Source organism: Mesitornis unicolor, unplaced genomic scaffold (genome assembly GCF_000695765.1).
Source record: "Mesitornis unicolor isolate BGI_N332 unplaced genomic scaffold, ASM69576v1 scaffold4946, whole genome shotgun sequence".
Classification (NCBI taxonomy): domain Eukaryota; kingdom Metazoa; phylum Chordata; class Aves; order Mesitornithiformes; family Mesitornithidae; genus Mesitornis; species Mesitornis unicolor.
In genome coordinates, this window is record NW_010192880.1 from 6958 (window position 1) to 21813 (window position 14856).

General features: G+C 40.0%; 1 protein-coding gene across 3 annotated transcripts in view; it reads right to left on the reverse strand.

The window, feature by feature from the left end:
* Positions 1 to 8097: 8097 nt before the first annotated feature.
* The window catches only part of CD36 (CD36 molecule (thrombospondin receptor)), a 29166-nt gene continuing 22407 nt past the window's right edge, over positions 8098 to 14856 (reverse strand). For 2 of the 3 annotated variants that reach the window (XM_010187265.1, XM_010187264.1), the window contains 6 exons: positions 14346 to 14533; positions 12032 to 12150; positions 10664 to 10737; positions 9832 to 9886; positions 9479 to 9643; positions 8098 to 8714 (listed from right to left, as the gene is read on the reverse strand). In XM_010187265.1, coding sequence (XP_010185567.1) covers positions 9479 to 9643; positions 9832 to 9886; positions 10664 to 10737; positions 12032 to 12150; positions 14346 to 14533 — 601 coding nt within the window. In that variant the 3' untranslated portion in view covers positions 8098 to 8714. Of the gene's footprint in view, positions 8715 to 9478; positions 9644 to 9831; positions 9887 to 10663; positions 10738 to 12031; positions 12151 to 14345; positions 14534 to 14856 lie in introns of those variants that run through there. The other variant, XM_010187266.1, reaches the window with a different exon arrangement.

Below are 14856 nucleotides of genomic sequence, written 5' to 3' on the forward strand. Positions count from 1 at the left end.
GCCACCCTATTAATTAGATATTGTTATTATTAGTGCAAATACGTTATCTCAACATACAACTTCCTACCAAGCCACTTTCACTGTAATGTGTGTGTTCTTCATAGATATACAAAAACCAGAAACATAACCTCCTTTCTCTACAACTGAAACATGTCCTGCTATAAAGGCAGTATATCAGTTAATGGTTAGAGCCTTGATTTACAACAGAAAACCTGGGAGGGATGCTGCAATCATATTTAAGCAAATATTTTAAATACAAAATTAAAAAAAATACATACAGAGCCACTTCTAGACATGTCAGCATCATAGGTAAAATTGAGCTCAAATGCTCAAGCATTTGACATGGTCACATGTCCTCCTAGTCACAGGAAGCAGAAAGTATCAGAGAAGGTGAGTTTTCTGGATGGAGAATGGGGACAATAAAAAGGAGAAGTCTTCAAAAGTGGGAGTTCTTGCTGTGATGGTACTGTAAGGGGCAGCAATTGGGTTTGCTGAGCATGAAGTTCTTGTATACTTTCTCATCTTCTTCATGGCTCTCTGAGCAGGCTCCAGGGTCTGCAGCAACTGAGAAACAGCAAGTGGAGCAACTTTTACATTGTTTGCAGGTCTGAAAGGATGTGCTTTCACAGAGTTCAAATATTTCACCAAATTTAACTTTGTAAAAAAAAAACAACCCCTTTCCTTATAATACCTATTACTTGTGGAAGCTATACACTAACATATATGAACAAATTAGGTAACTATTGCAAAACTACCAAGCTGTGTGAGGCGGTGATGCAATGCTTATTTTATGCTCCAGATTAATGTGAAAAAAGGGGCCTCAGCTGAAGCCTCACTATGTCCAAGTGTATCCACCCAAACCCCAGTGCGTGGTGAACAGCCCTGGACAGATTAGGAGAATTTAGGATATCAGCCTAGATTTTGCATTGCCATCTAGTGTGCATCGCAGAAACTGCCTGGCGAGGCCTGGAAGTTAAGATGCGCAGCAATAAACATGTTTAAAAGTAAGAAGTATTTTCAAAAATGTTCAGGTGGAGGGTTATTATGTAATGTCAGCAGAAAATTCTTAGTATAAATCTCTGGTCTCATCCTTCCTTTTCTAAAGGAGCGAGAATCAACATTGTGAGGGAATAGCAAGAGAAAACTGAAGCTGTCACCTCTCTCCATTTTCCTTTCCCGGGTGTAGGAGAACCCAGGGAAGAGCTGTAAATACAGAAAGGACAAGATGAAGGTAAGCCTTGCACGGTGTTTCCTTTTTAAACTCAATATTTGCTTGCAAATAGAATACAGATATGTAACTCATTTCTCATTCAAAAGTATTCTTTTTGCCTTTGGGATTGCTCCATGGTTTGCACACTACTCCTACACTGCAAACAGTGACTCAGTGAGTTGTAAAGCACTGATCTCTGCCATTTCTGGCAGGTGTGCTGCATTCCCAAGTTTTGCCAGATGAGTGCATGTGGACCAAAAAGTTCAATATTGTCAAAACTGTAAAGTATGCATTTTTATATGTAAATATCCCATTCAAGGTTTCAGGCTGCAAGAGAGTGTTTCTTACTATACACTATTTTGGAACATTCAAGAAGTGGCTGTAAAAAAAAAAAAGCTTAGAAGGGATTAGCAAGAGGAGTTAATAGAAATCTGCTTCTGAATTATTTACCTGGATATTATTTTCATTTGTTTCTCTCTTCTGCCTACGAAAAGGCTTAAGGGAGAGGTTCCATAAAAGGACTCAGGTATTATTTAAGTTATAACTACCTGGTCCCTTATCTACAAATAAGGTAGCATGGCTTCTCAGAACAGGAAGATTGAGTACCTGAAATGAGGATGTGCAAAGGCCAGCTGTCTCACAGGAACTCCACCAAAGCTAGCCGAAAAGTCTTTGTGACAAGCCTCCTATGTGACTTTTGTGGCCTCCTGTACTCATGGCCTCCTTTTCTACCTTGTATTCAGCCCAGCATCTGTGTTAAAGATCCCAGTCCTGAAAAACACAGCTATGGAAAGAGATTATAGAATGATCTAGCAAGGCTTCTCACATGACATGCTCTGGGATATTTGAGATATCTGTGAGGGACGAGTGATATGACACAGACTCTATCGGAGACCCGGGCTTTCCTAAACTAGCTGCTAATGAAAAAAATTAGGTGTCTTGAGATATATTGCAGTTATACACTTGGGAAACAAACTGTTCACAGCATTTGTGCTTTCCCTGGTTTGCTTTTATATGTGTATGGCATACATCCACACTTGGTAGGCCCAGGGTCTGTTGTGTTCAGCCTTGTCGTCCTTCTTGTGAAGCACTGCAGCATGCCTTTCACTTTATAGCCATCCACCTGCACACCCCTACCTGCCTCAGTGGCTGTTCTCCCTGTCCTGGTCTTGCAGCATGCTCTTATTCTCATCGCCTAGCACAGGGGCACTCACAAATTGCTGTTATGGCTGGGCAGTTGGGTTTTGTCAGAAGTCATTGCCATCGCCATGTGAGCCACCCTTCCTTCCTTCATCTACATTTCATTCCTCACTTGATAAGTTTTACTTTAGAGCCATATGTTAAGGAGCAAGCAGAGCATAGTAGATAAAAGTTGTTCAGATAGGCAATTAACATTTCCCAATAAGTGCACACACAAGACTCAGCAAACACTTAGAGATGTAAAATCTGTTCCTGATTAAAGTGTGTGTCAGTGAACTTTATGAGTGCAATGAGGGAGGGAAAGCAATGATGAGATCAAGGTATAACTGCAGTTACCTTGAAAAAAGTATTTGCAGGCAAAGCTTCACTGAAGAGGATGCTCCGAAGAGGATGGTCACCAGCGTAAAAACATTCCTCTGCCTCTCAACCAGTATCCAAAGTAAAGCCAATATCCCCTTCATCTTTGTGGATTAGCAATCGTCTTTCTCTAGGACTTTAGTTTCATTTGAAGAAGTAACCTGAATCATAGCATACTTTCTTCATCTGAATTAGTGTAATCTAAATGCATTCACAACAAAATAGGAGCTTCTGGAATCCACATATTCCACATTCTGGCTGATATCCCTGGCCATTTACTTATTTTTCCTGCCAGAAAAATACTGTACACTGTGTACATCTATCAGATATTGTTCCTTCAGGATTGTACTAAGTACCAGATGATCTTATGCAGGAGACACATAGGTACATCCATTCAGAAAAGCAGGAGGTGCTCCTGGGTGCTCAGGGAAGTCTCTGTCTACTGCCTGGAAGATTAGATGGTGACTGGAATAGATTTCCTGAATTAACCTCTGAACTGCACGGACTTGTCATTGAATTAAAGTACATGCTTTGTCAAAAGTTCTTTCTTAGTGCTTTTCCCCATTGCTCATAAGAAAAATAGAAATAATTAGAGGGTCCTAATTCCCCTCTTGTCCTTGTTTTCTGCCAGTGTGAGTTCGTGAATGTCAACAGTGTTCTTCAATTTATCCTGCTAAGACAACCAGGCTGAGATTGTCAAGGCTGCAGAGTAAAATGCGGCTGCTGCTACATCAGTCTGTGTGTGTGTGTGTCCATCCCCATGTGCATTAACTGTAGTGATTACTTCTGATTTTGCAGAGCTGACCCAAGTGTTTGACCAGGGTAAAGATCACTAGTTACACCTGTAGAGTCAGTGGTCAGAGAAGGAAATGCTTCCACATTTGTGGCAAAAAGACAGGAAATGTATGGACCTATATGTCAGTACCCAAAAGTACCTACACCTCCAGCAGGCTTTTACCTTCCACTGCTGGTTTGAAGTGCCAATCATGTTTTAGCTCCTATCATGAAAGTATCAGTGGAAAATTTTACTTTTGGAAGCATTCACATATGTGGACTTTCCATTTGGAAAAAAATAGAAGGAAAAATATGGGCAAAAATCTGACTTTCCCAGTCCTACACGCAAATATTCTAGTGGGACTGAAATTGCTAAATGTGTTTAAGGTACATTCAAAATCTAAATCACATAAAAGAGCACACACGTGGATATATGTAAGTACTGCTATGTCCACAAATCCTTGATGTTACACAAGTGATGCTGTGAAAGAAATAGAGTCCTGGAAAATACAGGTGTGCCTGGTTACATCAAGCACATATTTCATAAAACACAAATTCACAGAATTCAGGGGAAATCCTGGCCATAGCAAAACACCCCAGAATATTAATGGGTGTCAAAATTTCTGTCTTAGTGCTGCATCCAGTTATGTGTCATTCAGCAGATACTTAGGATGTGTTTTTTTCTCACACTGTTTTCAAAGAACTTCTGGTGATGTCAACTGGCAGAGGAAGCAACAGTGAATTTAGGCAGCATTATTTTTGACTGCATATGCTGAATTGAAGCAGGAGAACTTGTGAAAAACTGTATGCCCTTTGGGTGGCGCCTACTGCAAAGCATTTGGTTTCTTTTCTGGTGCAGTAGAGCTGAGAAAGGTCCCAGCCTGATGCTGTCTGGGTGGACTATAAGTCTCTGGTTCCTTTGGGTGATGCTGGGAGAGGCTGGGACCACAGAGCATCACGGTTATCTGGTATAGAAAGAGGGAACAGAGAATAGAAAATGAATAGCACCTACTTATAACTGCAGTTTGCATTTGGTCAGTGTGAGTCATTTGCCTCTTTGTTTTTTTATTTTATGTGGCGACCAGAAAAAAAGATGTAAACATATTTTAGTAGTTATTAAATTGATTATTTTTTTAAATACTATTGATGTGTACAGCCATAAATAAAATAAACCCTTGCATCGTCTCATAGTTAATAGAACAGAGAAAGCATAAATTTTCTTTCTTTTTCAAGGTGCAGTAGCATGTTTACATTACCTTAGCAGACACCGGTAGGCTAAGTAGGAAGAACAGGTTTTAAGAAAGGCTTTGGAAGCATAATTACAGTTAGAGCTCAAGAGCTGGCACACCTCCTCTGGGGTGAAAGTATGTGGGCTGTTAGATCTTGGGTCATATCTGATTTTTAGCAGTGATTTTCACCTATAAGGATCTGGGGTGGGCGGAGAACATGAGGCATGAGCATAGCTGGGCTCCTCTCCCATCTGACCTACCAGACCCGCAGAGCCAGCAGAGGATGTTGTAATGTGCTACTGGATGTGCTAACACCATCCTGCCAACACCTCCAGAGCAAGGGAACTGACAGCAGATCTCTCTCTGAGTCCGGTCTCTGAAGGTTGTTTTAGAATCGCTGCAGTTAAGACATGATAGTGCTCAGTTCTGCCCACAAAGTCTCCTCCTTTTTGTAATCCAGAGAATAAATGTTGTATGTCACTGGTATTTATAATCATAGAATCATAGAACCATTAAAGTTGGAAAAGACCTCTAAGATCATCAAGCCCTACTGTCAACCCACCACCACCATGCCCACTTAACCATGTCACGAAGTGCCATGTCTTCACATTTTTTGAACACCTTCAGGGATGGTGACTCCACCACTTCTCTGGGCAGCCTGCTCCAGTGTTTGACCACTCTCTCAGTGAAGAAATTTTTCCTAATATCCAATCTAAACCTCCCTTGGCACAGCTTGAGTCTATTTCCTTTCATTCTATTGCTAGTCACTTGGGAAAAGAGATCACCCCCCACCTTGCTACAACCTCCTTTCAGGTAGTTTTAGAGAGCGATAAGGTCTCCCCTCAGCCTTCTCTTCTCCAAACTAAACAATCTTAGTTTCCTCAGCCTCTCCCCATAAGCCTTGTGCTCCAGGCCCTTCACCAGCTTTGTTGCCCTTCTCTAGGCATGCTCCAGTGCCTCAATGTCCTTCTTGTAGTGAAGGGCCCTAAACTGAACACAGTAGTTGAGGTGCGACCTCACCAGTGCCGAGTACAGGGGAAGGATCACTTCCCTACTCCTGCTGGGCACACTATTTCTGATACAAGCTAGGATGCCGTTGGCCTTCTTGGCCACCTGGGCTCACTACTGGCTCACGTTCAGCCACTGTCAACCAACACCCCCAGGTCCTTTTCTGATGGGCAGCTCTCCAGCCACTCCTTCCCAAGCCTGTAGCTTTCATGGGGTTGTTGTGACTCAAGTGCAGGGCCCAGCACTTAGCCTTGTTAGACCTGGTACTTTGCCATAATGGATCATGTGGCAACATGAAATGTGGTATGCTCTTCTAAGCAGCTGCTACATGCTGGAGTACAATGACATAACAAAATTAGCCATAAGCTTGCTTGTTTATCAATTTATAAAATTGTTGTCTAGGAAAAGAAAATACACCCAAAATACCAAGAAAAGAAACACAAGGAGTTCATTATACAACACAGAAGACTTTATTTACAATTAGACATAAGGATCTCAGAAAGAAGAGTTTGAGTTTTATTTTATTTTTATTTAGTTCATTAACATTTCTAATAAATGTTTATCCTGCACTGTTTGAACAAATGTAAATACTTAACATTAGCCTTAATAACATGAATTAACAATAACTGCAACCAATGGTTTTGACAAACTAACTGCTAATAATAGTTCAAGTGCAGTCTAGATGCTGAACATAGTTTAAGAGTCCAAACCTGCACTGAGATCAATGAGATTATAGATATGAACAGAAGTATTTGTGTGTATGCAAAATTGGGCCCTGAGACATTTAAAATCATGGCCTGACTTGTTGGATCACTGCTGATGGAGCACCACAGAGCCCTAAACAGTACTCGTAGAGCAAGTGCTACCTTACTGACAACGGGCTTGAAGCCAAAGAAAATGCAACTGAATACTAGAGTATCAGAAATGACAGGAGCATTGCTGCTTTTCCTTTGGTGAAAAGATCTCACCTTTAGCTTCTGACACAAAAGACTAGTTTTGTTATAAAAACTTGGTGTCAGATCTTGAACCACAGCAGACCTGTTCATGTTTCAGAGGAGAAGGTGAATTAATGACTTAAGCAGTCCTCATATGTTTTTGACCAGGCCATAGTACTATACCTATGCCTTCAATTGTGTCAGACTGTCCCCAGACTAATATGAGAACGGAGCATCACGTGTAATACCAACAATAATGCAGAAATGAGTGAAAAGGTCTTAATTTTCATTGACTAGCAAGCACCACAAGTAATGAAATACATTAGCTCCCTGAGAGCAGAGTTTCCCTTGCATGCCATCCCCCCTTCACATCTCCTGCCCTGTTACTTTGCATTTCCAGCACATAGCTGCAAAAATAGACTGTAGCACATGTACCTTATAGACCTTGCTTGCCTTTAAGAAAAATCTCTTGGGGTTTCTGTGATTCATCAGCATTACTGATAGCTACACAACTTTGTCCACAGGGAACATGGTATTAAAACAACAGCATTTTAGTCTGTTAGGTTTTCCCCTTCATTTCCAAAGGGTGAAAACACGTTACTAAAAATACCCGGCAAAAGATACTGTCCTTTACTAGCAAGGTAAATCTTTATTGCTTAAAGACCACTTTAGCACTTTTTTTCAAACATCATGCTATCAGAGGCTGGGCATTTTTTATCTTCCTTTTCCTTGCAGCTCTTAGAGAAAAGATTCAAGAAGAACTTCAAAAATGCTGAACTTAAGCTCTCGTTCTGAATTCGTTGACTATGGGAAAAGGAGAGACTCCTTCAACGTATCTTTCCCATTGGCTCTCATTTCTAAGATATGGCATTCAGATCACATGAAAAAGTAAACCATTCATGCAGATGGCAGTGTTTGCTAGTTACCTGTCTACAGGCTGATGCACCTCATTAAACAAATGGTTGCACAAATTTCCCTATGGCAGATGGTTTATCAGTAAAGAATTGGGGCTACCTGTTTTCATTTATGTTCTCCTATAGTAAAGAAGTGGAACCTTCTAATGTTTGATCAAAACCATTACCTTCATCCTTCCTGTGTCTGGAGCATTCTGGAATACTTTCTCTTGACCCTACAGTGACATAGAAGATCATTCTCTAAGGGAGGCCTTGGGCAAAGTGGGGTTAGGGCAGAGCAGAGGCTGAGCAACTCCCAGAAAGAAAAGCACACGGGAAGCAACCGTAAGAGCAGTGGAGGAGGTTGGGAGCTAGGGAGTATCCCAGATTGCTAAACAGCTGTGGAGCTAAGTGTTAATGAGCTCCATCAACATATGAATGGTTGTGGTGCGTCTATGAGCCATCTCCGTATAAAATGTATAAACCACTTATTTTAGTAAGTCTTTTATTAGCTCCATGTATTACAGTTAGTAACTTTACATCATAAGCTTCACATTCAACTCAATTCACATCCCTGAATAGAGGACAGAGAGCAGTACTATTGCAGCAGCTTCCATTCCTTGAAGGAACAGAAAGAAACATTGCAATGAGAGCATCTAGAGCACAGCATGAGCTCAAAGGTGTTATCATTCCCAGTCTGTGCTCAGAGACAAAACATCAGAAAATGGCTTTCATTTGTCTTGCAAATCCCAGAAGAAAAAAAAGTAGCAAGTTGCATAAATGGCAGAAGGTGTACTAAAATCCACCTGCATCTCGACTTCAGTCATTTAAATGAATGTCATTTAAAATTTGTAACAAGGGTCAAATAATCAAAGTTATTTGACAGCATAGTTTCCATAGTGGCCTCTTTAGAGATGTCAGAAGTGTGGACCTTAGGAAACATCAGCTTATTTGGGTTAGTGAGTTGGTCTTCTCTAAATGGAAAAGCATGTTGAATTCCATAGCATGTGGACTGTGCCTTGAATCATACCTTTCGTCTCTGAATTCGAACATGCTTCTTGGCTGAAATTTCAATTAAACATTGCCTACCTCTGAAGTCTTTTATTACCTGTAATGAAATAAAATCAGAATTCAGCATGTGATGAGGTAAGGCTTCATCTTAAAAATTTTTAACTTTTTTAACTTTTTTTTAACTTTACTACAGCATACCTTTCACCATGACATTCATGTGTCTGCAATTCTTTTAAAACATTCAAAAAATATGTTTGTTTCCCTAGATGTTAGTGCATTAATCCACCACTTGGTTCTTCTACCCATAGTGGCAGTATATTTAGTCTTAGTGTGCTAGGTATGCTAAGGAGATGTTTAGATTAACGTGGCAGCCTGCATGACTGAGATAAAGAAGCGAGAAACTCTATCCAACATTCAATAAAAAAAAGTCATTTACAGTGGGTTCCCTGAACTCCAGACAAGGATATGTCCAGGAAGAGAACAGGAATCTGCAGCTGTGTAGCCTCTCTCCCAGATAAGTGCTAGAAGGGACTTCTGAACAGTTTAGCAGTCTTGTATAAAAGTCTATTTTCATAAACTCAGAACAATCATGTCGTATTTTGGAATAAAAAAGAAAATGTTGGTTTTCTGATACAGCTCCCAATACCCTCTCCTGGGTGTCTTAAGAGCATCCTCAAAGATTAAGGCTGGGAAGGGAATTTGAAAACATTAGCTAAATTGTCTGGATGATTTCCCACAGAACAAATGCTGAATATACTAGCACTTAAAAAATAAGAACAGCTAAACAGGTGATGATTCTGAACTTCATGAAATCCAGAGGAAAAGTTACTGCTGAGGACTGAGCCATTAGTGCTTACTTACTTATTTTAATTTCTTTGATCTGCATATGAAATAAGAACCCATGAATGCGAGGAACAGCACAGCTCCTGCGATGATTAATGCCATCTGCAGCACACCCAGCATCTGGACCGGGTTGGTGACTTTATTTCTGAACATTTCTGCTTTTTCATCTCCAATAACAGCAGTCTGAAACAATGCAAGAAAAATGTCAGCGAAAGGTATGTATGCAATACTTGCTCAATACATTCTTGGTGTGTACAAATCACAGTATGAGTTTATTTGCCCAGTTTCAGGACACTGAGATTGAGAAAGCTAGGTGATTTTTTTCTGTTTTCTTTAAACAGTGAAGATTAATAGACAGAAAATATACTAACCTCATTTAGCCAAAGAATAGGGAAAACATAAGTGTTTTTAACTTTTGATAAAGCTCTGAAAAGAGAAAATAAAATAAGTACAGTGTGTTACCTTCAGTCTGGTGAATAAGCCCAGCCTCTACTTTAACATATTTCTTCTTCTCTAACTACATTTCTACCTTCCACAAGTACCTTTTTAGTACAGTTTTGGACTGAAAAAAAAATAAGCCTACAATTAATAACAGCTTTTTTTACATACTGGGCAGTCATCTTTCTCTCTAGCCTTCCATATGTGGGTAGTCAGAAAGGAGAAAGGCTGGCTACCACTACGTGCTGGTGGGAGGGTCTGAAGATCTGTGCGGTGTTCACCTGCCAGATGTACAGGATCCCGAAATGCACGTCTGTACATGTACATTTGGGCCACTGAAGAGAAAAGAAACAGCTAGAGACCTGTCAGCCCTTGTGATAAAATCCATCTAGTGACAGAGCACACATAAATTCTCTCTCTCATTCGAATTATTACAGAAAATACATTTTGCCTTCCAGTTCAGTCTCATGGGCCCATTTGAGTTTTGTAAGAATAGTATTTTTAAAAAACAAGTTGCCTTGTCATATTCTGTGGGGAAATCAAATGTTTGTTAAAATACTTGGGCAGTGCCTTGCTGAAGAAGGCTTGCTCTTTTGCTGAAATTTATGTTCTCGGAAAAGTCATGGATGAAATTTTTGCAAGAAAGATGAAAATGCAGTGGGAAAGTATTTTTATTCCTTCTCTTCTAGCCCTACTGACACTCTTATAGGCTAATCAGCCCTCTCAAAAAAGTCTTTAAAAATAAAATAATTAAGTAATACTTACTCGATTTTTGGTGCAGGCCTCACAAGGAGGTTTACTTGCAGCCTTTTTGCAAATTGTAGTGTAAAACCGGTGATCTAAAAACAGAACAAAAAGCCCACATTAATTATTTTTTTTTTAATTAGATGCCCAAGCTTAGAATATGGACTGTGTCAAAAGCACTTTGGTATTAATTAATCTTTTTGTTTTGAAGGAGTCCATTTTTATGAAATTTTAATGTTTCTAAAGGTCTCACATTTCTCATGGAATTTCTGATTTTGTGGCTTTACCACAGTTGCTTTTGTAATCTGCAACTAAAACTGAAAGAAAAAAAAAAAAAGTTAAAAATACTAAATCAGTCATGAAATGTTTCATATAAAAATATGGTTGAGGGTTTTTTTTTCATCAGAAATTAGCTAAATTTTCTTTTTCAATAAGAAGGATGCTTAATTTGCATAGGGCAGAAAACAAACATTTCCTATCAGAACAAACATATCAAAACAAAAGTCAGATATTTTCTTCATCTCCTCCTTTTCCCCTCTGTCCTCCACAAAAACAAGACAGAATACGATTCTGGAAAACTTCATATCAGACTTAGGAAATTCTGGTTGATGTCTCTATTCCAAAAAAGGTGAAACAAGGATTTAACTTTAGATCTCACTGAAGTTACACAGCTTAACTGCAAATTATATGACTAAAAATATTTTAGTGAAAAAAACTGAATTTTAACTTTTCATTCAAATTCAGAGCAAAATAAAATTTTGAAACCTTAGAATTCATCACACAACTCAGAAAAATTTGGTAAATACACCAGAAAAGAAGTAGAGGTAAAATTGGAGGCAATCAAAATCAGAGCTGTCATAAATTCATTCAGTTTAGGAACTCTTGGACAATCCGAGTCACAAAGACTACATTAGGTCTGTTCTAGATTAGTCTGTCCAGACTTACAGTAGTTTTCTTGGAAATAAACGGATCTACATTTATTTAATTTCAGCTGAGAAAGTAATTATTAAAAAATGGCTAGTTATAGGAAATTTAAAAAGTTGGGTATAGAGAGAAAAGAACTTTCATAGAAAAGAATTTTCTCAAAGTACTTGAAGGTCATAGAAATGCTATAGGATGCTTGAAAGTTTGCAGAATCTATTTAATATCACATTCCCCTTAAGGAAAAATCAAAACTTATTTTCCAAACTTTGAGGATTAGAAGGAGACAAAGTTCTGCTTTAAATTTCCCCTGCTAAAATCATGACAGTTTTGTGAGTAGGTCTTGCAAGAGCAAGCATGAAAATATTGTATCTCCTGCTTGTCCCTCTGTAAAAGGCCTACTCTACTATAATTAAATTTAAACACTGTAAGTTTACTGAGTTACAGTTATTAAATGTTTGGACTTACAGGCTCTATATCTAGAAATGTCTCATGCTCCTCCTCATTTGGGCTCAGTCCTTCAACTTCATCCAATATAACCTTGCTTGCATGAAGAAAATGCGGGAGAGAGATAAATACCGGTTTTCCTATTGAAAAAAAAACCACACTTGAATCATTAAGCCTAGTTTCCGTGCTCATCTTCTGAGGCCATTTTCCATGCAAATATTAATTTTTAATATAGACACACTATCCTGATAAAGATAGTAAGAGGCCCACCCTCCAGAAAAGTGTTTATTTCTGTGATTCTGCTGTCATTAGGAAAATTTGCATAGTGAAACAAGTTATAGTTATAACTCCTGGTTGTCTGTGTCCAAACTGTGGAGCTGAGTTTCACGCTGAGGTGAGGACCTGACTGTCACTGTTTCCCCTCCCTCATGATCTTGTTTTATAGAAAGCAAGCTTAAAGGGAACCCATGTTGTCTAGTCTGCATCAAATGCAGACTCTGTATATATCATTTAGAACAATGTTAACCTTAGCCAATAGTGTCTCTCAATTTCTGCAGGTATATATAATTGTTAACACACACACAAAGTGTGTGAAAATTACCACAAATACAAGGACTGTGACTATCTCTGGCTTTTATACATTGCCTGTAGAATGCTCTTGTGACACCCATCTACAAGAAGGGCCAGAAGGAGGACCTGGCTAACTACAGACCTGTCAGTCTGACTTTGGTGCCAGGGAAGGTTATATAAGAGATTATTCTGAATGTCATCATGCGGCACACGCAGGACAACCAGGCAATCAGGCCCAGTCAGCATGGGTTCAGGAAGGGCAGGTACTGCTTGACTAACCTGATATCCTTCCATGACACAGTAACCTGCTTAGTGGATGAGGGAAAGACTGTGGATATTGTCTACCTGGACTATAGTAAAGCCTTTGACACTGTTTCCCATAGCATTCTCCTGGAGAAGCTGGCTGGGCATGGCTTGGTCAGGCGTACACTTCACTGGGTAAAACACTGGCTGGATGGCTGGGCCCAAAGCGTTGTGGTGAATGGAGTTAAATCCAGCTGGTGGCCAGTTACAAGTGGTGTTTCCCAGGGCTCAGTACTGGGGCCACTTCTGATTAATATTTTTATCAATGACATGGACAAGGGAATTGAGTGCACCCTCAGTAAATTTTCAGATGACACTAAGTTGGGTGGAAGTGTTGATCTGCCTGAGGGTAAGGCGGCTCTGCAGAGGGACCTTGACAGGCTGGATCAATGGGTTGAGGCCAATTGCATGAGGTTCAACAAGGCCAAGTGCCAGGTTCTGCACTTGGCTCACAACAACTCGATGCAGCGCTTCAGGCTTGGGAGGGAGTGACTGGAGAGCTGCCCAGAGAAGGAGCTGTGGGTGTTGATTGACAGCTGTTTGAATGTGAGCCAGCAGTGAGCCCAGGTGGCCAAGAAGGCCAATGGCATCCTGATCTGCATCAGGAATACTGTGGCCAGCAGGACTAGGAAAGAGATACTTCCACTGTACTTGACATCGGTGAGGCCATACCTCGAATATTGTGTTCAGTTTGGGGCCCCTCACTAGAAAAAGAGCATTGAGATGCTGGAGTGTGTCCAGAGAAGGACAATGAAGCTGCTGAAGGGTTTAGAGCATAAGTCTTTTGAGGGCTGAGGGAGCTGGGGTTGTTTAGCCTGGAGAAGCGGAGACTAAGGGGAGACCTTATCGCTTTCTAAAACTACCTGAATGGAGTTTGTAGCAAGGTGGGGGTTGGTCTCTTCTCACAAGTAACAAGCAATAGTACAAGGGGTAATAGCCTCAAGTTCTGTCAGGGGAGGTTTAGATTGGATATTAAGAGGAATTTCTTTACTGAAAGGGCTGTCAAGCACTGAAACAGGCTGCCCCGGAAGGTGGTTGAGTCACCATCCCTGGAGGTGTTCGAAAGCCAAGTAGATGTTGTATTTAGGGACATGGTCTAGTGACAGACTTAGCAGGGCTGTACCGATGGTTGAACTTGATGATCTTAAAGGTCTTTTCCAACTAAAACCATTCTATGATTCTATTCTATGATTCTCTCCTTTCTATACATGCATTCCAGCAGTTTCAGTATACAATCTGTAGTATCACGATTTTGCATAGTACTGTGCAAAATACAGAAACACTATAGTCCTCATTTTGGGAAAGGAAACTACAGAAAAGTGAAAGGTCTCACAGGCAATCTGTGGAAAAATTCGCAGAAAAACATGAACATCTTGCATCTTGGAGTAACATCTCAGCTACAGGACATGTGTTTTCTCCCCAGTTAAATGGCCTGTTTGGCTGTGCTGTGTCACTACTATACCTGCTTTGCAGGAACTAATGTCTAGGACTCCAGCTAATGTGCAGTTTTGTGATATGACTTCATCTGTACAGAAGCAATAATTATCTCCAACTTCGACAGGCGATGCAAATGCTTCACGAGGAACTGTGAAACGATAGAGTGTGATTCCCTTCACCTCCTGCTTGCTATGGAAAACTCCATAGATTGATCTGAATATAAAAGAGGAGAAATGCATTTCAGTCATTTAGATTAAAAACCTGAATTCATGGCAATACTGCTTAAGGATATCCCAGACTGTGTCTCTCTTAAAAGAAACAAGTATTCCAGACAGCCAGTGTCCAGGCTCCTTTCACACTGTTCAGCAGTCTGTAGGGGTGTTCCTTTGTAATGGAGAATATTCCACACTTTCACAAAATAATGTACAAGCTCAGAGGTGGGAATGATGATACACAAAAAGACAAACAAAATACTAATACTAATACTAAACAATATACACAAACAAAACAAATCAGTTAAGATCTCTTTTCCCTAC